Source organism: Ailuropoda melanoleuca, chromosome 13 (genome assembly GCF_002007445.2).
Source record: "Ailuropoda melanoleuca isolate Jingjing chromosome 13, ASM200744v2, whole genome shotgun sequence".
Taxonomy (NCBI): Eukaryota; Metazoa; Chordata; class Mammalia; order Carnivora; family Ursidae; genus Ailuropoda; species Ailuropoda melanoleuca.
Genome location: NC_048230.1, coordinates 7,551,279 through 7,572,170, shown reverse-complemented (window position 1 = coordinate 7,572,170; position 20,892 = coordinate 7,551,279). Strand labels below are relative to the sequence as shown.

Below are 20,892 nucleotides of genomic sequence, written 5' to 3'. Positions count from 1 at the left end.
CGGGCGCACAGTCGCTGCTCCATAAATATGTGAGCAATAACTGGGTGAATCAAGTCACAGAAGTGTACGTTACACTTCTCTCTGTAACAAACAACAGTGTGAGCACACGCGTCTGCGGGCGCACCCCCCACACAAGTATGCAAACACGCATGTGCACGCAGATCCCCGGTGCCCCATCCGCAGCCCAAGGTCAGAACATGCACATCACGCCTGCTGACGTGAGTCTCCTGGATGGGAAGCAGAGAGCCCCCAGCAGCCATTACTTTGCTATCAGTCTATCTGCCCCATTTATACTCGAAATAAAATGTGTCGTGGCTGCTTCACTGGAGACCAATGTAGACGTGGAGGGAAACGGAGAAATATCAGCCCAGCTTGCATTCTGGCTCACTGGCTTGGGGGAGCTTAAGGCATAAACGAGTTTGGACTTAATTGACTTTTTTATTGGGCTTTAATTCACTGGTACTTTTCCAGAGGCTGACTCCAACAGGCAGATGCAGGGTTGAGCAGTCTCTGGGGCTGCCATGCCCCCGTGCATCTCTCCCCCACACCTTCAGGCCTGTTCTAAACCCCTGTTCACACGGGACCTTCCCAGGCAGCCCCTCTTGTCCTAACCCTCCTCCCCCAAGGGCATTTCAATCTAACGCAATAACACTGATTGAAAGCTAGCTCTGTCCCAGGCCCCGTGTGCGGTGCTGGGATGCAGAGATGAGCAGAAACAGACCTTTGTCCTCTGGGAGCCTGGAATCAAACCTAGAGGCAGACATACATTGCACAGCATGAAATTACCCCACAAACAAGGTCCAGAGAGGTACGGTGCTTTGGGCAAGGCTACCAGATGGGATGCTTGCCCTCCCTCTTGAAGGGGCAGAGAGTTTGCCAGGCAGGGCCCTCCCGGGAAGGACATGCCAGGCAGGTGGAACAGCAGGTGGGAAGGCATGGAGGGATGAGACAGTGCAGCGTGTCGGGGGCGCTTGCCGGGGGTATCTTGTGATGGAGTAGGGGAGGGGAGGAGAGGATGCTCGGGAGTGAGGGCAGTGGGGCTCCACACAATGAACTCAGGCCTGGAAGTCAGGAAACCTGGAGTCCTGTCCTAACTGGCAGTGCAACTCGAGCAAGTTACCTTCCTTCTCTGAGTCACAGTATCTCCGTCTAGAACACTAGAATTCTAACTCGTTCCGCTCAAAGATCTCCTCATCTTCATGTTGACATTTCTCCGCTCTCCTGAGTCTCTGACTTAGCTGATGGCAGAGAGAGGCTGACGGCAGAAAGCCCAGAGCGAAACTGTTGGTGCCTGTCCCTCTCTTGGGGCAGGGAATGCACAGGAGTCCCCCGTCTTGGGGCTCTGCCCTGAGTCCCGTGGGCTCCAGGAGCTCTCCCCAGCTGAGTGAGAGAGGAAGGTCAACCCAGGGAACAACACAGTGGAGCGCCCTTTACTCGGGAAGGAAACCCTGGGCTGCATGCATTTCACAGTTCACCATCCAGAATCATCCAGATTCCTGAAACATCGCATTTTAAAGGATGAGCTTCAGTTATCTAGGGAACGTTCTCATTTCACCATATAAATGAGGCATGGCTGAAAGTGGGAACATGCTTTGAAACACTTTCAAGGCCCTTGCAAATATAAATAATTCGCCCTTAGTATCGAGCAAGCCTGTGTCCCAGGTCGTTGGGACAATGTCAGGGTATGCCTGTCATCCTGGTGTGATTACTGAGAATGCCCCTACCTTTCACTCTCGAAAGTGTTCTCCTTGGGGCGATAATATGACTACTGTGGTCATTAAGCTTTTGAGGGCAGGAACGGGAGCAGAAAGGCAGTGTGCCCTCGTGGGAAGGAATGGACTTCGGTACGGCAGTGGCCTGAGTGCTAATCCCACTCGACCTTGGATATCTGGGAGCTCAGCTTTCTTATAAGTAAAATGGGAGTCCTAACACCTTTCACACTGAGTTGCTTGGAGGAATAATGATGTCACATGTTAGTTCCTAACACATTATGTGCTCAAAATATGTTCCGTCTCCTTCTGTGTCTTTGGCAACTGCATAATACACAGCGCTGGGCATACAGGAGATTGGGTGCTGGGTACGTGAATGAATGAACCCGTTGGCCAATCCAGCACAGAAGTATAAACTGGGGGCTCTTCTCTCTGCCCCTCAGTCCCCTCTTCTGCCAAATGAGCTGAGAGTTCTGAGACTTTTCCATTGTGGATGGAGGGTTTGAACCCTTGGCTGGCCTCTTCCCCTCACCCAGCCCAGAGCCTTCTCGAAGTCCTTGCACTGACATTTCTCTGCTCTTCTGCTCCTGACCTCCATTCAGCTTCTTTGTCTTTTTTCTGTCTTTCTTTCTGGTGGTAGTGATGGAGGTGAGGGGCGGTTCTTCACCTTCATTCCAGTGCCAAACCTGGAAGATCAATACAGACTTGGTATTTCCCAGAGTCACTCACAGTTTCCAGAATTGTTTCATGGCATGGCATCATATTCTTGGAGACATGTGGACTCAGGGTCCGTGAAGCTGAGTTTGAATCCTGGCAAAGGATCCAAGGGCTTAAAGGGCTGAGTTTGGAATAATAATTGGCTTATGGTAGAATTTCATAACTTCTCAGAGCCTGTTGCCCACCCCTAAAGAGGGCATATCCCATAAGACGCCACGAGCATCAAGTATGTAACTATGTAAGCCACTCGCACAATGCTTGGCCTTAGCCCAGCATCAGGGTCTTCGCAATCTGGCCTGACCCACTTTTCCTGTCTCATCCACTACTTCCCTCCCCAACAACCTCCCCTCCAACCCACCAGTGTTCTCACTGCTCCCAGAGCACCCTATGCACCCACTCACACCTCTGTGCCTCCACTCATGCTGTTCCCTCTGCCCTTCCCTGCTTTTCGTGTCCTGAAATCCTCCTCATCCATGGAACAACCGTGCAAATCCCACCTCCTTCACAAAGCTTCTTCTGATCCCTCAGGCGGGAACTGGTCACTTAGCCCCACTCGGAGTCTCCCCGTGTATGCTTGGTTGAGCTGTCCATTTACGGCCTACTTCCTTCTGCCAGTGTTTATTGTAATTATTTGCTCACACTCCTCTCCCCACCAATGGACTGTAGATTCCTTTAGGCCAGGAACCTTATCTTGCCCCTCTTCTATTACAATGACCTCAAAAACTTTGTGAACAAGGTAGGACATGAGCAAATGAAATCAAAATTCCAGTCACGATTTCTAGTTCCATCCCCATGATGGACTGAGCCAACACAATCCTATCTTCCACTACACACACAGAGAAATGCAGGACAGAGTACAATTTAAAAACATTTAATGCGGAGCCAAGCTCTAAAGAAAGGAAAACTCCATACGCCAGAAACAAGAGAGCCCTGGAACCAAGATGCCTGCATAAAGCCAAGACCCAGGAATAGCCCCCTCTCTGTGAAAGGGGTCTGGGAAACTTCACCTACCTACCAGGGAAATGGGTTTCTGCCAAGGGCTCTAGGTAGCATGTGCGTGCGTGTACAGGTGCCTACATGTGTATATGCATGCTTGTGTGTGTGCACGTACTTTGTGCGTGTGTGTGTGCTCCACTCAGGTCAGATCAAATCCCCCGAATGCCTACTGTGTGCAATCCCCAAGCTGGACACAGGGGATCTGGAAACACATGGCCCACTATCCCCTCCCTCTACTCGAATGTCAGCATGTGTCCTCCGGTAGGCATGTATTCACCGCTGTCCTAAATCTTTTTCCTGTATTATCTCATGTAACTTCATGACAGCTTCGTAAGGGGGAAGTTATTACACACAAGAACTGAGGCAGGGGAAGTTAACTCAGTCCCTGGGTCAGGGGCAGAACCAGCATTTGAACGTAGACATTTTGATTCTGAGCCCGTGAGCTTAAATGCTATTGTACAGAGCCTCATGCCACATAGTAGGTATGCAAAAATAGTTCTTGAATGAAAAACAGACTAAGTGGCTGCAGGGAGCTCCAGACCATTTCAGAATGCTGTGATCAGGGCCAGGCCAGGCAAGGCTGATGCACCAGGGTCCCAGGGTCCAGACCAGTTCTCCATAAGGGGCATTGATTTTGAATAAATGAACTCCCCTGGCTAGGTTCTTGGAAGATACCTTTTCCTGTCTCGGGATGATTGCATCTGGCCCCATTTCCTCTGAGTCTCTTCTCAATTTTTTTTTTCCCTCCCCGCTGTGCATCTGGCTCTAATTCCCTTCCTGGGTTCCATTTGGTGGTTACCACTTATGTTCTAAAACGCGCCATTAGGCTTCTGATGTATGGCACGTTCGGTGGGTGGCCATGCTGGTGCTCTGAGCCACTCGGGGAAAGGACGAGGCCACTGCCATCTGCCGGGAGTGCCGCCTGCGGACAGTGGCTGCCAGTCGGCCTCTTGGGGCTCTGTGAGCCCAGCTGGAGGAGGGTGGGCTGTCCCTCCATCCTCATGGGCTCTCCAGGGACACAAGCCAGAGTGGGCAGGTCCAGCTACGGCGCCCGTCCGCACACACAGCTCAGACATCTGTTTCTGTACTCAGCATCATTTTCTAGACACTCCTGATGCACCAGGAGCTGAGACAGAGAGATAAAGACGTCTTTCCTACCCTTGTGGGGTTTGCTATGTGTGACTCCAGGCTCGGTCGGGACGGGTCAGCGTCCGGGAGGGGATCACAGCTTCAGCTGAGTGGTCTGGGAGCCGTGTGGGCTGCCAAAGGGCAACTGTGTCCTGGCCGCATGGACACATGGCCCTTCAGCACCATGCACTTTTCCAAGAGATGGGACTAAGCTGGGGGTATAGAAAGCCCCAGGAATTACTCCAGAAAATTGCTGCAATCCCTCGACAATCCTGGAATTTTATCAATGGAAGTGTCCTTGCAGATTTTTTCCCTGTCTTCTAAACCAAGCTGACGTTTTCAAATACTCACCCCACCCCCACCGTCAGCCATCCCTAAAACGTCTCTCTCCAGGGGTGGCTGGTGTCTGAGACAGGCCTTCAAGTTCTCCTTCCTTCTCCCCATTGGCACCTGCCTTGACTTAAGCTCCTCTCCCCCTTGCACACAGTAATAATGGTAATGAGCATGGCTGTCTATATTAACTTAATCTTCACAACAATCCTATAAGGTGGGTCCTAACCCCCATTTTCCAGACGAGAAAACTGAGGCTCATAGCGTTTGAGTGACTTGGTAAGGTCACACAGCTAGTAAGCAATGGCATATGGATCTGAGCCCCAAAACTCACACTGTCGCTGACTCAGACTACTTTCCAAACCCGTGAGTCTTTGACTTGGGTCCTCCCCACATTCTGCTAGCCTCCCAACAGGTGCACGAACCTTCCTAGATCCATGGGCTACCTGTCCTGCCTCCACTCCACTGTCCAGCGTGAGCGTCTCCAGCTCCAGTTCCTGGCTCTCAAGAATCTAGTTCTGTTCCAGACCCTCAGGCTGGTTCTCCTCCCTCAGGAGGCAAAGGGTGAGGATTCTGACCAAGACTCTCTGGTCTAGTCTCCTGCTCTTGGCCATATGCTCCAACATCCCAGGTTCTTGTGGGGTAGGGGTGTCCGAGGACGCCCATAGTGTTTACGTAAAAACTTCCAGTGACAGGAAGCTCACTATCTCCCATCACAGTCCATTTGATTCATCTTTAACAATATAACTATTTTTATTAGGCACATGTTCTCATGTATACAAAGTAAACAGAATAATATAATGAACCCCATGTGCCCAATATCCAGATTAAACAATATTAGCATTTTGATGTTCTTATTTCCTCTATACCTCCGCTCTTCTCCATTCCTCATTTAAGGATGATAATAATGACGATATTGATGATTTAATATTTCCTTTTTGTTGTCATAAAATGTTTGCACGTTGAAATGCCCCATCTTAGCTATATTGCTCTGATGAATGGATACACATGAGTAACCCCTGTCCTTATGATATAGAATGTATCCATCTCCGCAGAAAGATTATTGTTGGACATTTTAATGAAGTTATTTCCCTACAACCAACAGAAACCCTAGAACTATTCTCCACAGCAGAAGGGAATCCTATTCCTTCAAATGGTATTCCTTCAATATTTGCAGATGGTAGCTGTGACCCTCCTCAAGTCGGCCCTTTTCCACCCTAAATAACCCCCATTCCTCTAGCCACGTCTTCTTTGTCTTTGGAGGATGGAGGCCTGGCTGCTATCATTGCTGAAAGGAGACTTGCTCTCCTCGCCAGATCTCTCCCTGGCCCACTCAGCCGGGACCCATGTGGGTAGGCAGGGGTTTGCCGTGGGAGGTCCGGCCCACCTGCTGAATCTTCTACTTGGAAGACACCTGGCTCCTGAGATGGGGCCAGACAGGTGTGCTCACTTGATGCAGCCTTGGAAGAGCTAAGTGGTGTGCAAATTTATCTTTCCTTGTGAAACAAATTGCAGCACTGTTTCTTTTGGTCTTTCTCTTTTAGCTTAATCATTCATTCAACAAACTTCTCTTGGAGTACCTACGAGAAGGTAGGCTCTGCATAGAGCACGGGGAGAAATAAGTAAGACACACTCCCACAGTTTGGGGGTGGAACAAAGATAGACAAATATATGGATGCGTTTATGTTGGTGTTTATTCGGCATGTGTTGGTTTCCTGCCAAGTCCCCGGAACTAGGGCAGATATGGAGAATATGGTGACACGATGGACGCTCGTCCTTGCCGGACCGAGGCCCTCACCCACCCAGTGACTGGCGTACTGGCAGTGGACAGCTCTCAGGTCCAGAAATACTCTCTCTGGGAACTGTCCTCTAGCACAGAGGTACCTCACCCGGGGTTCTGTCCTCTCCCCAGGAGTGGCCCAAAGCCAATGAGGGAGTAACAGCTGGCCCCCCGCCTTGCTTCAGAACAACCCTGGACGGCCACCCCAGCTCCGGGGCTCCTCATGGGTCAGGGGGCTTCACCTGCCTCCTTTGCTCCCTTACGGGTATGGTCTGTGCATGCAGACCTCGAGAACGCTGGTTCCCATGATGAACATTCTGCATGCAAGTCTCCGTCTCCTGTCGGCTTCCCGGTGAACCCAGAACGTGAGCAGAGCCAGACAGCCGACAGCTGACAGGCCAGTGTGGGGAGATGGGCAGCAACCAAAGGCACAAGTGATCAGGGCTGGAAGGGAAAGTACAGGCTACATGAAGAGGGTCCTTTCCTCAGACCCGACCCTGGTTTGGAAAAGCCAGCCGAGGCCTACAGTTGAAGCAGGAGTTAGCAGACCACCCATTGTGATGGAACGGACGTGACACCGAGGGCTGTCCAAGTTCCAAGGGGGCACCTAACCCCTTCCGAAGAGGAGGGTGGGCAGTCAGGTGGACCTTCAGGAGGGGGTGGTGCCAGGCTAAGACACAAAGAATGAGTAAGAGTTATCTGGGTAAAAGAAGGGGAGGGGTCCCAAGCAGAGGAGTCCACATGTCGGCCTGCACAGAGGCGTGAAGAAGTATGGCATGCTTGAAGAAGGGTGTAGTTGGGCAGAGATGACTCAGGGGGAGCAGGAGAGAAGGAGCTAGAAGCAGCTGCCTGGAGGCCCAGGGCATCGGCGTCCCTGTATCAGCCCAACCAAGGGGTTTGCTGCCATGGAAGGGTTTAAGCAGGGAGTCTGCTTTCCAGAAAGATCCCTTGGCCACTATATGGGAAATGAATAAGGGGAAAGGAGTGGGGCGCAAGGGGACCACTGTGCAGGAGGCTGGGGCAGGACACAGGAAGACGTGAGTAGTATCACCCTGACACTCGGCTAACGCTAGGGCTTGAGTGGAGGAAATTAGCTGGAAGGATGTTCTCAAGGTAGGACCTGCGAGACTTAAACCTGTAGAGAACTGCTAACCTGCCCTTCATGTCTTCGGTTTCGGGGAACAGAGTTGTGGAACTTCAGCTAGACTTTGGGGATACAGCCAAGACACCACCGGGCCACCCTACAGAGCCACAAGGCATCCCTCCGCCATGCCTAGCAAGCAGCTGGCACTCACCAGGTCTCATGTACCGGCTTGTAATGAGTCTTGTTTATATTTCCGCACGTTGGAACACGTTCAGATGCAAATCTTTGGGTTTGCAGCATTGCTGAGAAATAGCAGCTTGTATTTTTGGTGGCCGTTCCATAGTGGGATACACAGAGCCTTCTTCATCCCATAGATGGGGCGGAGACCCTGCTCTGCTTCTGACCCGCGGCATGACCTTGGGAGAGTGGTTTTAGCCTCTCGTGAATTCTGGTGCTTCTTCCCTAACAATGAGAGTCAGACAAGCAGGGTTGCCAGGAGGTTTGAATGGGATCAGGAACAGAAACCCATGAAGGAAGCAGGTGTTCGGTCTCAATTATCCCTCTAGGGAAGATCTGCAGGTGTTATCCGGAACCTCCCAAAGGACTCACTAAACACATGCTCACGCCCTCGAGACCCCCCAAGAGAACAGCTGACAGGGCTGAAGACACAGCAAAGCCTAAGGAACTGACATTTCGTCCTGCCGTCAGCTCCTGAGAACTCACTCTGGCTCAGCACCCCCATCATTTCGTTGGGTCCCCATGGCATCCCTGTGAGGCAGGTGTGGCCCATCCGCTCAACCTGTGGGAAAGCAGAGTCACAGAACCAGAAGCTGGAAGTGCTTGGAGTTCACTGCCATCTCACCCTGAGAGGTATTATTATCCCCATTCTTCAGATGAGGAAGCGGAAGGTCAGAGAAAACAAGTCAGTGGCCCAAGATCACGTGGCTCAGGACTGGCAGAACGGGGGTTCACACGTGGATCTGCCCCAGTGAACAAGCCGTGTGTGACCTTTCACTACTCCTGCAGGCCAGTCACTGCTCCGCGACGCCTCTCTGAGCCCCAGTTTCTTCATCTGAAAATGGGACAAGAGTGTCTATTTTGCAACCCTATTGTGAGAACCGGTTGTCACGCCACTTTCATCACAAATGTCTCCACTCCTCTCTTCATCTGACTCTGTCTGGAGCAGGGCCTGGACTAGGGTGAGGCAAGCAAGGCACCTGGGGTGCAAATTTCAGGAGGTGTGCACTCTCCAGTGAGTGGGAGTGCAGCCCCAGGAAGGGGGAGCCTCCTTGGGTTCCGTGCCCTAGACACCACCTCTGCCCCCTTAGTCCACGCCAGGATTTGGAGGTGAGGAGAGGGGCTGGGGCTGGGGGAGGACAGGGAAGGCAGGCTGCATGCAAGGCATGCTGATGTCCAACTGTAGCAAAAAGAAGGGCCTGTGAAAATGCACACAGACCAGCAGGGGTGATGGGCTGGAACGAATATTCCGTGGTTGGACCTTGTTCCTCAAGAGCTCTGTTGTATACATTGATCAGTGCTGGTCTTAGAGCTGCTGTATCTCCTTGATGGTCTGAAGCTGTTTTATCTCCACTTCTACCCAGACAACTCATAAACTACCCGCAGGGAGCAGCCATGTCTTATTATCTTTGTATTCCCAGAAACTAGCAGCGCGTTCGACATGGAATAGTTGCTCGTTCGATGTCTGATGCACTAAAGAATGCTTTGTCTTCCATTTTGAAAGCCCCTAAATCATCTCAGGTCCTTTGGTACTTGGATCGTAAGTCAAGGAACTGGGGTACAATGAAAATTACAGTCTCCTAGGAGTCTAGTCTACCAGTCTATGACATGGGGATGCTCAGGGGGTCCTAGATTTAAAAAGCTAGGAAAGCCCAGAATTGGGATTTGATTCCAAAGCTTAATCGTGCTCCATTCTGTCACAGGGGCCAAGTCTAAGCCCTTTTGAAGTATGCAAAGTCCTATGTCTGCCTTGGTCGCCAACTAGCGTTCCTTCCACCTCACCCCCGAGATTGTGCCCCTCGTATTGCCATCCAGTACCTGCCCAAACCTTCCCCCAAATTCAGGAATTGCTGCTTCTTACAGAAACACTGGCACCACCAGGAGAACTTATGTTCTTCTGACACAAAGAATGCAAACAGGATTAATCTAAGAGACTCACAGTGGCAGCCAGAATTGTTGGCCTGAAAGAGGAACTGTCAGGCCCGGAGAGAGAGAGTGCTGTGATCGATCAGTTATGTCTGCCATGGACCTACAAGGGAAAGTGGTGTCGTGCGTGCTGTGTATTTGCCAGCAAGGCCTTAATTCCACGTGTCAGGAAAGCAATCTGATTAAACGACCAGAAACCCTGTGCCTTTGTGAATCTGTGACGGCTGTGAACATGCTTTGTTACTAAAGTTACATGCTCTTCAAACTCCAAGACCAGCCCGTGGGAAGAGCAGAAGACAATGACATTCTCTGAGCATTTCCTAGAAAAACTGAAATATGGTTTTAATGAGAAAACAAGAAATCAGTAAGACTATAGCAGCATGAGGATTTCAGTGCCATGTGGGTTGTTACCTATTTGACCTTTTCTTGATCAGTTTTTAGAATCAGCCCGCCTTGGGATTATTTTCAGCCCTGGCATTAATTGGAACATCTGCTTTTCCTCTGCAAACATCATAAACCATCATTTGGTTTTTACTGATGCATCGTTTTCGATGCAGCCCTGTAGAATAATGGGAAATTAACCAGGAGCACAACAGAACACATATCTGATTCCCTCCTTTCCCCTCCTCATCCCACATCTGCCAAAAAAAAAAAAAATGCAATTCCCAGCAGGTGTGCAATGAGGCAGGTGCAAGAAGTGACTCGTGTGTTATCTCGGGGTTGGTCATCCAGATACAAAACATACTCACAGTGAGAGTAAAGCCCATCCAAGCCCTGGGAATAGGTGCCAGGAGGGTAAGGGAAAGTGAAGTTCAACTGAGCAGAAATATCCAGCAAGGGTAATACAGACTTCTTATACGGGAATAGCCAAGGGAAGTTTCAGAAGAGATCTAACACAGCCTTAGGGAAAACCAAGCAGGTAACATATCCCTGGAAACGCAGCAGGCAACAGGTAGAAGAGGGCACAGGGCTGCCGTCAGGATCAGGCAAGCCACTGGAAAAAGAACTTGTAACAGAGACAGTGACCCCAGGTACAGCCTCTGCCAGGTACATGCGTCACCTCGTGCGTAACGAGAACAGAGACTCAGAGATGCCCCGCTCCCCAGAACATCCAGATGTGGTAGGACGCAGGGCCGCATCCCAGTGTGTCTGGGCTGCTGTGCCTTGGACACATGCTGCCCCCGGTCTGCCTTGCCTGGGCGCCGGGCCAGACGGGGACAGCAGGAATCAGGTCAGTAGGGGTAGAAACAGAGAGTGAGGGCAGCAGAAGAAAGTGGTAGCAGGACTGTGCGTGGTTTGTGGCCACACGCTCTCCTTCACTTTTTCTGGACTTTCGTCCCTCCTTAAAAACAGAGAACCCCTCCCGGGGTCTGCTCCCCACATCTGGAGACAGCTAAGGGGATCCTCTTCGCAGTCAGCCTTGGCTCCCCAGACATGTGCTCTTTTGATGTATCCACTTGCCTCGGCCCTGTGACCCTAAGTTTGGCTTGGCAACCTGTTGGCAATGGGCAGATCAGAGAGCCAGACTTGAGGGGAGTGGGGGGTGCTCTGAGACTGACACAGGCATCCTTGGAAAGAACCAGGTACCAATGCCTCTCGGTCACTGCATCTCCGTCTTAACGATTATCTACTATCTGACAAGGGAGCTCCATTATTCATCGTGCACAGTGTCTCGCACATAGTAGGTGTTCAGCCAGGATATTCTGACTCTAAAGTCTGTGTTTTTCCACAAATCCTGCTCACAGTTTAGTAGAGCCCATGGTTGTCTAGGGTATTCGGTTCCAAAAGAGAGCTGGGGTGATGGGCAGGTAGGCAGGGCTCAGCAGGCAGCCAGAAGCCTGGACTGGCACCACTGGTCTTCCTCAGAGTGTCAGCATGGCCCTTCTCAGACCAGGAGCCAGTCTAAGGGGTCTGTCTCAACCTGCTAAGTACCCTGGTGTCACCATCACCGTGCCTACAGAGAGTTCTGCAACAGACCCCCAGACCCCCCCTCCATCACTGCCCACCAGGCAGCTTTCCTTCTATCCATTCCCACAGCCCCTGGCACCACCCCCTCTAGGAGAACTGCTGGATAGTTCCTAAAGGGTTGACTCATCTCTATATCCCTGACCCCTGAGGTGGTGCCTAGAACACAAGAGGGGGTCTGCAGATGTCCACCAAGTGAGTGGATGGGCTGTGCCGATGGCCCCAGATGGAACAACATCTCAGATTCAATTCCCACAGCAAAATTACAGCTCCGCCCCTCCCCTGCTCCTGGCGGGCTTCGGCATGATGCAAACCACACACAGAAATGGGCCCTGCCTGGGCGGAGGGTTTTTCCCCCACGGAGCCCTTTCAGACCCATTATGGCCCTTTCGATCGTTACAATTTTACTGAAAGGTACTCTTGCCAGCACTTCCGAGAGGAAGGACCCAGAGCCAACGAGATGAAATTATCTCCGATCAGTGCAGAGGCAGCCCTGGAAACAATTCCATGCTCGACTCCTCGCTTTCACCCAGACATCTCCCGTAAGTGCCTACTACGTGCCGGGTCTGGAGCCAGGCCCTGGGGATCCAGAGATGAAGACGCCACAGCCCCTCCTGCCCGCAGGAGACAGACAGTGGGGCCTTAGCAGAGAGAGCAGCCCACCTGTCGCTGAATCCCATTTGAAACTTCAGTCAGGCCAGGCCCCAGCCCCCCACCAGCCAAGCTGCAGGCCCAGCTCAAAAGGCGTCTGGTTCCCCACATCCCACTTCACAGCCTCAAGTCGAGCCCGGTATGGGAGGCTCACATGAGCTGTCCGGAGGGATTCATCACCAGAGTCTGGCATTTCCAGCGACTCTCCAGGTGAGCCCCCAGAGCGCCTTTAAGTCGCCCTCTGTCTCCATGAGTCATCCACCGAGAGCACATTTGCTCACAAAATGTTTGAATCGGAGAACACTCTGCATCGCCCATTCCTCCCCTTCGTGCTGTTTTCCCAGCTGACAGACAGATTTGCAGCTGCGCGATGCTCTTCCTTCTGCACGGTGCACACGCTTCCCTCCTGAGCAGCCTCAAGCTCTCTGGACAGTTGCCGGGGGACAAGGCCCTGGCGGCACTCAGGCTTAGAGGGAGGAGAGAGGACGGCCTCCCAGGGAGACAGGAACGGGAAACGTCACATCCCAGCAGATGGGTGCAGGGGCGTGGAGGAGGGGGTCGCATGACCGTCTCACACATTCTAATAATGCCAAGCGTACTTCCCACAACCCCTGCACATAGAAGGGAACGTCAGGCGAACCGCTCTTTAGCTGTAGGAACTTGGACGAGATATTTAACCTCCCAGAGCCTCAGTTTTCCCATCTGCACACTGGGCAGAATAACGCCGACATCAGCGGGCTTTGTGAGCTTGAAAGGATAGAAGGGGTATGGAGCAGTCAGCACAGGGGCTTGACTCGTGGTCAGTGCTCGGTGACTGTTCCTTCTTCCCCTTCCCCCCCAGAAGGTCACCTCTAAGGAAAATGATATTAATGAGGTCCTAAAAAGAGATGGTGGCCTCCTGGCTGGGAAGAGGTGACAAGTGGTGGCAAAGGGGCCATGTTCCCTTGGCTCCTTCATTTCCAGGAACAGCACCGACCACAAGGAGGTGCTTTCGTGGGTATCTGTTGCAAGTGACTTTTTAATCTCCTGGTAGGAAATACACACAGTCATGCAACAGTCCTTGGAAGGAGAGGACTAGTCAGAAATTCCTGCTGCAGAAACCGATGAAAACGAGCAAGCAGAGATTTTCATAAGATACAGTCCTTGCCTTCAAAGAGCGGACTGTCTCTGGCAGCCCCCCTCTGCATGCTTCCCCCTGCTGTGTTTCATCTTCAAACACGCTAATTGCAACTTCAGGAAACAAAAAGGCAGATTCATTTTGTTTCCTGGAAGCCTGGGAACCCATTTGACAGACGTTCTCACTTCCTAATTGTGTGAAATGTGTTTTAGGAGTCTGAAAAAGGCAAACCAAACAAATACGACTAAACAGTTGGCTTTAACGTGCAGGTTCTTTCGAAAACAGTCTAATGAGAAATTTCAGTAACTCGTTGAGAGGCAAGCTCAGTTAACTTGGCGGGGTTCGGGTGTGGAGAGGGAAAGGCTGAAATTTGAAGGCATTTCGGAGCAGTGCAATTTCAAGTCCTTCAAGTGTAATAAGCAAGAAGAGACAAAAACCCACTGCCTAGGAGAAGCCCTAAAGGTCAGGATTAATGAAGGGACTGGAAGGTCGGAAGCTTGCAGGCTTAGTGCTGTGCTGGTGAGTGGGTATTTCAACAATCCTTAAGGGAACTTATACATAAGTTATTTTCTTAAGTAGGTACATGGTGTAGAAATGTTGTTTGCACTATTAATTGAACCAGAAAACTGTGTCTTCGTGGGTATCAGCCCATTCCTAACCTTTCCCAGCAAGGGCCCCACTTTGCATTTCCCGGACTCTGTAAGGCCGGGGACCCCGGCAGGTCACGCTGAGCCTGGATGCTAGCACCCGAGGCCAGCAGTGGCTGCCAATCTTTCTTATATTCCTGGACACAGTGCCCTGAGAAAGGGGACCTGGCTGTGATTTCCAGCCCCTGGCGTGTGCAAACAGAAGGCTTTAAAGGAAGAGCACAGACCCAAGCCAGTAAGCCCAGATCAGATTTCAGCTCTGTCCCCAAACTGGCTGTGTGACCTGAAACAGGTCACTTCACCTCTGTGGACCTTAGACTCCCATATGAAAAAGAGAAGCTTGGATGAGAAGATGTTTGCACTTTTCCTGGTTGCCTCTGACTCTGAGATATACCTTCCCTACTACCAGGTGGGAGAGCCCTGTGTTAGCAAGCTGTAATCTCCCCAGTTGGCCGGGAGCACAGCAGTTTGGGAGAGAGGTATGATTGGAGCCATAGCTACAAGGGGCAGGGGGCAAAGAGCGCAGGCTTTGGAACTAGGCAAAGATGGATTTTGCCCTGAGTTCTCCACTGACCAGCTCCGTGACCTGGCTCAGCCCTCCGGGCCTTGATTTTCTTATCTGCAAAATGGGGGTGATAATACCAACCTCATGGGGCTGTTGCAAATATTAGTGATGGCAGCTACACAGTGAATGGCACTCCAGGGAGGGTAGCAAACTTCAGAGCTACTCTGTTACTGGAAGACGGTGAGACCTTCTCCCCATCCCCACATCCATGTTCCTTCAGTTTAGAATGTGTCAACTCAGATTGGTGGGATCCTCCCACTTTACCAGTAACTGGTTACAATTCGGTTGGAATTCACATGTAGATTTTCAGAGTGGGTGATAAGCATGGAAATACCTCCCTCTCCTCCAGAGCTCCACGGGGCCAGTCATCTCATGGGCTGCCCAGGGCTTCAGCAACAGGCTTGGCATTATTAAGGAGTAAGCAATCAGTGGCACACGGTGATCTTAATCTCCTCTAACTACTTCGAGATGAGCTCGGTATTGTAGGGGCATAAGAAGAGAGGACAGGAGCCCTCAACCCCCCATTCAGTTCATCTCAGCCTCCCTACCAATAACCCAAATGACTAATCTCTCTTCCGCTGAAGAGGAGAAACCTAGTGACCCCCCCACACACACACCTTGTATGGATTCCTAACTAGTTAGGATGTTTGTTACATAATCCTCCAAACCGACCCACTTACATCCTCTCACTTAGGCCATCCAACCACACGGCAAGACTATCTTGCTGGTTTGTTGATGAGGCAATGCACTGGGGACAGAAAAATGCCATGTTCGGGGCCATGGACTTGACAAGTAATAGGGAGCTGCCTTGATCGCATCCTGTCTGGCCCCAGATCCCAGGCTTCCTTCCTTGTAACTTCCCTGGTGATAAAGTCTCACCCACAAGTCCCAGCTCTACGACCCACCTCGTCAGCAGCCTCAGTTTCCTCAACTCCTGGGAAGTAATCACAAGCTGTCTCCCCAGCAGGGGAGCTGGACCATCATTAGGGAAGAGAGAACACCTATGGAAATGCCAAGCAGGGCCCTGCACCGAGTAGAGGTTCAGGAATTGTTAGTTTCCTCCCCTTCGTGGGGCTACAGAGAGAGCTGCCGCCTTCCGCAGGCATTCTAAGCTGTAACGCACCCTGCAAATGTTAGCAGTGAAGGTGAATTTCTCGGGGCTCGTTTTTATCTCAGGATTCCCCCTTGTCCTCCTGGAGATCCAGCTTTGAAATGTGCACCTTTAACTCTTACAAACCCACCTGACCGAGTGCAATTCTAGACTCCTAGCAGCCCAGCCGATCCAGCGCGGCCATCTGCGAGGGGGCTGTCAGCATTTACCGGGAGAGGAGGGCGAAGCCTGGGAGAACGGCAGGTCTGCAGAAGCGGCGAGCTGGGCCTGACAGTCTGGACTTAAAGAAATTGTATTTTCTGGCCGGGAACGATAAGACAGACATTTGAAGCGTGTTTTACACTTACACATCATTATGCCCCCGAAATGGGGAAGGAGAGCTGCATCTTGTCCCAAGTTTGTAGCAGAATTGTGCGGTGTATAAATAGCTCTCAGGCCTTTGACGTTGAGCAGAGAGGAAGATCACCGTCTCAGAAACACCAGGCAGGAGCCACGGGCTCCGCGGCGCCGTCAGGGAGGCCGGCAGAAGCGTGCAGCCAGCATGAGCCTCCTGTCTCGGAGCCCCTTCTCCTGCCCCCACAAAGGTAGACTGTCTTAGCCCCCGAAAGGGTTATTTCCTCTAATACCTTCATGCAGAAGCAAGCAAAAATGCTTAGGTACGAGGAAGTGGGAAGCTGAGAAGGGCCTAGGCAGACAAAGAGAGGGGAGGAAGGGGGGACAAGGGCCAGGCCCAGCTCCTGCCAAAACCAGCAAGGCTGGCCAGCACCGAAGGGCACTGCCCAGAGGTGGGCAAGGGGACATGGGTTGGCAGCACCTTGGAGTCCCTTCGTTCATTCCACAAAACAGACACAGTCCCTACCATCTCAGAGCCTGCAGCCTAGCGAAGACGTGTCCAACAAACAGCCACATGGATAACCAGCTAGTTACATGCTTGGATGTGCACCGTAAAGGGAAAAAATGGGAGGCATGAGCTTGTAAGACAGGACATCCCAATTGAAATGGAGGCTGGGAGCAGGGGCCGGGGGAGAGACTAACACCATGGGCCCCTGCGGGAGCCACCACCAGGGCCCAGGATGAGTAGCAGGCCCGGCGAGGAGGCAGCCAAGGATGCGGAGTGAGTTTCCATCACTGCCACCGCAAAGACTCATCTGCTCCCTCCTCTGTAGGGGAGACTTGGAGGCCCGAGGTTTGGGGGTGCCAGCCCAGGGCCCGACACGCAGCAGGCGCTGTGTCAATGAACAGCTGAAGGTAGCAAGCCCCCGGGGCCTCCATGTCCTGTTGTAAGTGGGCAAACTGAGGGAGGTTGCTGTAAAGGGAGTGCAGACTAAGCCGGTCCTCACTGCACAGCCTCCAGCAAGTTGCCTCCTCCCTCCCGGCTCTGCTTTTCCTTCCCTGCTTTTCCTTCCTGGTGAAGGAAGGCGGGTCAGTGAGATGGACTGTAAGGGCCTTCGGAGTTTCCGCACCTTGTCATCCCCCTCAGAAGCTCACGGAGGGTTAATACCCTCTCTCGACCCCACCCACCCAGCATGTCTGGGATCAGAGACCTGGGCTGGGATCACCGCTGACCCCAGGGGGTAGGGGTCACAATCTAACCCCAGCCCAATATTCTGGAGTTCAATTACCAAGTGTGGGGAGGCGGAGGATTTGGAGTTTGCAATAATCCGGTGAGAAGCGGAAATGTACTTTTACTTATGAATCTCTTCGTGTAGATAAGCAATTCATATTATAATCAGTTTTGGAGCCAACAAGCCTATTCAGTGGCCCTACGAAGAAAAATCCTATTAGAACACCCAGAAGTCACTCCAGATGTGTTCAACCCCTTGCCAAGGATGTGCGAACTGTAAGATTCTCTCATCTGTTCACCACGGTGGTCCCAGAGAACGTCTCTCCGGGGACGAACTCGTCAGCCTGGTCCAGTTGCTGTATACAAGAGCAATGATAAAGCTCAGGGTTTTTTGAAAAATCATGTTCAGCTGTCCTCCCCCATGAAGCTGAGGGCGTAGGGCTTGGCTGTCCTGAAACAGTGGGACGGGTTAGGGACTCAGACATGTTATACAGGGAAGAAAACGTGGACTCTATGTTTTGCTGGTGCTTCCCACGGGTCTTGAAGGCAGGTAGCAGGCCCTGTACTTCTTTGCAATCCCCATAATCCTTGCAGGTAGGAGGAGCACATGCCTGTGACTATTGATGGGCTAATGGAAAAAACAAGGTACAGAGAAACAGTACGGCTCAGAAAGGTCCCAGTGACAAAGACCCAAGGGAGCACAACCAGAAAGACCATAAGTATTAGATATTCAGGTATTTCATATCTCAGCATCTCTGCTTCATAGTTGTGTGACCTTAGGCAAGTCACTTAGCATCTCTGGGCCTCAGTTTCCTCCTCTGCACCATGGGAGCAGCAGTACCCAGAGCAGTCATGGTTGCAAGAGTTAAAGGAGGTAACACAGATGAGTGTCTAGCAGAGTGTCTGGCACCTCGTAGAAGCCTCTCTTCCTTCCTTCCATCTGGCCCTCAAGGTCTGCATGAGAAAGGCAGCCTCCAGCACTTGTCCCTGCTAGTTATCTGCCCCCACACTGGAGGATGGGAAGCCAGAGAGTCCCCCTCTGTCCATGCTGCAGGCGGGGACAGCTCAGGGGAGCGTGGCCAAGGAGGGGTCTGGGCCCAAAACTCAGTGGCTGCAGGAACCCAATACAGTTGGCCTGGCTCTCTTCCAACCAATTTTGCCAGATGTAATTTGGCTTCGGCTCGAGGTTCCAAAGCAGTTATGTAAGCATAATAACCCATAGCATTTGTAGAAAGCTTTTATAGTTTTCAAAGCACGTGTGTGTATTACCCCAGCTGATCTTCTCAGTAACCTTGAGAGGTACTAAGGAAAGGGCGAGAACTCCCATTTTATAGATGGAGAAGTTGAGGCTTAGAGGGTTTATTTGGTTCCCAACTAATGAGTGGCAACGTCAAACGTGGACAAAGATCTCTGCATTCCTTGCCCTGGGCTCTTCCCACACCATCAAACCATCACACCATCACACCATCACACCATCACACCATCACACCATCACACCATCACACCACATCGTTGTAATCAGGTAATCATCAAACACACGTGGCCCAAATACCTACTGGGTGGCCGGCAATGTAGTAAGTCCTTGGATTCAGAAGTGAGCGGCAAAGTCAAGTTCAGGAGAGATGCGGACCAACTATTTGGGGCCATGTGATAGCTGCCGTGGTGAAGGAGCAAGGGGAACAGGGAGGAGGGACATAGCCCAACTTGGTCCTGGGACTCAGGAAGGCTTCCTGGAGGAGACGCATCAGCCCAGTCTTGGACAACAGCTAGAGGCTGTCCAGGCAGGAAGAGGAGTTAGAGGAGTTACAGGTAGCAGAAGCAGCAAATAGAAAGCCGGAAGTGTGTGAAACAGCAGGTTGTCTGATGTGACTCCATCCACCCACTCATCGCTCACTCATTCACTCATTCATTCATTCATCCAACATATATTTCTGGAGCACCCCCACATCCCAGGTACCAGACTGAGATAGGTACCTCAGCAAACAAGCAGATGTAGTCCCCAAATGCATGGAGCTTCCCTTCTAGTGGATTCCCATGGACACAGATAGGGAGCGGGAGGATGGAGTGGGCAGAGGGCATCATAGAAGGCTGGGTCTGGAGGGCCTAGATTTTAGCCTATGGGTGCTGGGGAGCCCTGATGGACTTTAAGCACAGGATTAGCAAGGTGAGGTTTACATTTTAGAAAGAGGGAGCCACAGCGAAGTTGGAGGATGGGCTGGAGAAGGTGGTCTGGAATCCAGGAGCCCAGCTAAGAAACCATAGCAGCCCAGGCAAGCAATGCCTGGGTCCTGGGTTACAGCAGAGTGCAGTAAAGAAAAGGTGAAATGCATGCTGGATGTAGAGACGGCCTTGACAGGCCTTGGTGGCTAATCAGACTTGGGGGTGAGGAAGTGGAAGAATGGACAGCCACTCTGAGGGTCTGGCTTGAACCTCTTGGCAGGTGGTGATGCTATTCCCTGGGATATTTCCCTGGGTCAGGCAGGGAACCTGAGGAAGTTTGTTCCCATTGGGACTCCCTGAGTGTCAGGGGACTCTGAGGTCCCTGAAGTCACCCTTATCAGGTGCTGGGATCAGTGAGTCTGGAGGCCAGGAGAGAGCTTGGGGCTGGAGGTGCAGATTGGCTTACAGATGATGTTCCACATTTGGAAGATGGAAAGGACCACCCCCCGGGGCGGGAGAGTGTGCCCAGAGGGAGAAGACACCAGATCCCATTGCAACAGACCCCAAACTGTGTCCAGATTTGTTCTTTGATGTCAGAATCCCGATTGGCACAAGTCTGGCCATCAGCCACAGTGAGGAATCATTGGTCCTCGAGAGGGCTTGACTGGGACGGGCTGTGGGGACCCTGGCCTGATGTTGCACCTCTCGGGTCTCACCAGTCTCTAGTCTGAAGTCACTCATGTGCTGCTCTCCCTCTCCTCTCTCCCTCAGGTGTTTACAAAATATGGAAAGTGTTACATGTTTAACTCAGGCGAGGATGGCAAACCTCTGCTTACCACGGTCAAGGGCGGGACAGGCAACGGGCTGGAGATCATGCTGGACATTCAGCAAGATGAGTACCTGCCCATCTGGGGAGAGACAGGTGAGCTGGGCACAGGGACCGGGGCTGTGGGCGGTGGTGGAGGGCTACAGGACTCTGGAAGACTGGTTTGCTTCAGGTGGGCTATCTTGGCCCGGGCCATGAAGGACCGCTGTCTATCAGCGGGATGGCAACATACCAGTGGAGAGTAAGGATGTCCCTGCACGGACTGATGCTCAGGGCTTCCTCAGATTTCAGTAGATGGGAGAGGGGCAGATGACAGGAATACTGGAAAGGGAAGGCAGCCAGGCAGAGTGGGGTGTTGGGAAGGAGGCATGAAGCAAGG

General features: G+C 51.9%; 1 protein-coding gene across 1 annotated transcript in view; it reads left to right on the top strand.

Annotated features, from left to right (window-relative positions):
• The window catches only part of ASIC2 (acid sensing ion channel subunit 2), a 1,023,862-nt gene that overhangs the window by 912,554 nt on the left and 90,416 nt on the right, over positions 1-20,892 (top strand). Inside the window, exon 2 of the mRNA XM_002912353.3 lies at positions 20,459-20,609. Coding sequence (XP_002912399.1) covers positions 20,459-20,609 — 151 coding nt within the window. The remainder of the gene's footprint in view (positions 1-20,458; positions 20,610-20,892) is intronic.